Source organism: Onthophagus taurus, chromosome 11 (assembly GCF_036711975.1).
Source record: "Onthophagus taurus isolate NC chromosome 11, IU_Otau_3.0, whole genome shotgun sequence".
Lineage (NCBI taxonomy): Eukaryota > Metazoa > Arthropoda > Insecta > Coleoptera > Scarabaeidae > Onthophagus > Onthophagus taurus.
This window is the reverse complement of record NC_091976.1, coordinates 34,985,688-34,988,216: the sequence shown is the minus strand read 5'-3', so window position 1 is coordinate 34,988,216 and position 2,529 is coordinate 34,985,688. Positions and strand designations below refer to the sequence as shown.

Sequence of the window (2,529 nt, the reverse complement as noted above, 5' to 3'; positions counted from 1 at the left end):
CAGTTTGTCACCTTTATGTCGCTATTTATTATTTTAATTGCCACGCTTGCGTTCTTGTTTTTGAGCCACTTTCCGTTTTCTGTTTTCCTTTTATTCGGCTCTGATACTATTGCCAGGTCTATTCTTTTCTTAACGATGTTTCTCTCAAGCATATTCATGGCCTCTGTGCTTCTGTTTGCATTTATCTGTATTATTTTTATTTTCTGCGGCATTTTTATTGGATTTTTATTGGCCTGCATTATTTTAACTGTTTGAGACATTTTTAATTTGTTATCTGTGTTTGTTGGGCCTGCTTTGTTTCTTTGGCCCATTCCTTCCTCCAAACTTGTCTTTCCGCCCTTCTTCTTGTGTTTAGTTCCTTTTTAAAATTCTCGCATCTTCCTGACCCCGCCCTATGTCCACTGTGCTCACATATTGGGCAATACTCCTCATTTTTGCAGTCCTTCGCTGCATGGCCCTCTTTCCCGCATCTAAAGCAGAGCTTAACCCTGTCCGGTCCCGAGCAATCCTTGCTCGAGTGACCGTGTCCCCAGCATCTATAGCACCTTTGTATTTCTACCCTCTTTTCCAAGTTGCATCTCGCATAACCGATCTTAATGTTACCCTGCCTTAACAGCATTTCAGCACCCTTTCTCTCCATTTTAATAGTTATTGCCATTGTCTCATCTCTCATTGGCCTGAGTTCTCCCATTTTTAAATCGTATCTCCCTTCTCCTACCATCTCTTCTATGGCTTTCTGTACCTCACATTTTTCCACTAATGCGTCCATACCTCTTATATGTATAGTGTCTGTATCTCCATCTCTCAGCTGTTTCACTTTCATCTCTTTATTTTCAACTATGGCCTCCTTAATTTTTTCTATCTTGTCTTTATCTTTATCCATTACAACTAATAGTTTTCCTTCTCTGGTACTTCTAATACTTTTTATTCCCTCTCCTATGTTTCCCTTTTGTAGCCTCTCTTTTACTTCCTTTAGGGTGTCTGTATATGACTTGTCTTTATTTTCAACGACAAAGGCATATGTTTTTCTTTCTTGTTTCTCTACAGTCTTGATTTTTTCCATTTCTGGTACATATATCACAACCCTTGTTTTTGTACCATGAAAATTTGATTCTATTATTTTTCTTATGGTATTCGTGTCTCTTTCTTTTATTGTATGACATGATATGCGTTCGTCATCCTTTACTTCCTCCCTTAGCAATCTAAAGCTTTCAAAGAGATCCTCATCAGTTCCCTTACAGGTAATTTTTATTATTTTTCTTCGCCTTGTTTCACTTTGGCCTTTCGTTTTTATTTTGTGAGTCTGCTCAATGATACCAATATTCTCTTCGATATCTTCTATCTCGGGGTATCTTTCTTTAAATTTCCTCTGTATGCCCCTCTCCATCCTCGGATCTCCCGGGTCAGCCAGAACTACCAATACAGTGCTATCCTTTGCGTGTAATGGATTTCCTATTAATACTTCTGTGTTTTCATAACTTTCCTTAGTCCATTTTTCCTCTTTTACTGTTTTAAACTCTTCATACTTCTCCACTGTTCTTTGTAGTGTAAACATTCTTTCAATATTTGTTTGTGTTGCTATTTCTTTTTTATTTATTTGAGTTTGCGTTCCTTTTTCAGCTTTCTCTGTCATCTTTTTCCCCAATTCCACTCTCATCTCTATATTACTTTGTATTTTATCTATCTGTGTATTTAATAGATACATTTTTTCCTCCCTTTCCCTTTCTTCTTTTTCATATATCCTCCGCAGCCCTTTTATCCCTCCATGAAATTCTCTAATTCTATTTTTTAAAGGAACTGCAGTGTTCTGTTGTATTAACCCTACCATTTCCTCTATCTTTCTCGTTAAATCATCTATGATATTTTTAGTGGTCTTTCCTTTTTTCTCAGTTTCCTTCTTTTCCATTTTCTCCATTTCTATCCCTCTCATTGCTTCTAATTCTTTGTCTAATGACACACTGGGTTTCCTCTTACCCTCTCTTCCCTCTTCACTTTCATCGTCCTCCTCCCTCTTTCGAATACGTGCTCTCGCCCCTTCTTCTTTTCTACCCTTGTCCCCCTCATCCATCTCTTCCTGCTTTCGGTCTTTCCCCAACGCTGCTCTATCTTCCATAGTGCAGTTTTTTGTTTTTGGGGCCTAGCTTACCCTCTATTATATCGAGCGCTCTTCAGCGATGTTTTCGCTCGTTATTGTTTATCCTTTTATAATTTATAATTTTCTCTCTTTTTATAGTAAGGTCCGATGCCTATAAATTAGTTTTAAAAGGAGAAAAGACACAAGAACAAAAATAAAAGATCGCGAATCCAATAAAAAACAAAAAACGGCGTGGGAGCCCCGTCCGCTAGAGCGGCCGCCGCCGCAATGAGCGTTCGTTCAACTCGCGGAATATCTTATCTTATCTCACCTGACCGATCTCGCACACGCGCATTAGCGTTTTATGGCGCCATGTCTACTCGGAATAAAATAAACAAAACTTTACTTACGTTTATGAACGTTAATTCGTCTTTAGCGGTTCACCAAGCGTCAAA

General features: G+C 38.3%; 1 protein-coding gene across 1 annotated transcript; it reads right to left on the bottom strand.

Moving 5' to 3' along the window:
• Positions 1-262: 262 nt before the first annotated feature.
• Positions 263-2,113, bottom strand: LOC139432154 (uncharacterized). Its single transcript, XM_071200521.1, has one exon. It carries the CDS (start codon positions 2,111-2,113, stop codon positions 263-265), a length of 1,851 nt encoding a protein of 616 aa, XP_071056622.1.
• Positions 2,114-2,529: the final 416 nt, after the last annotated feature.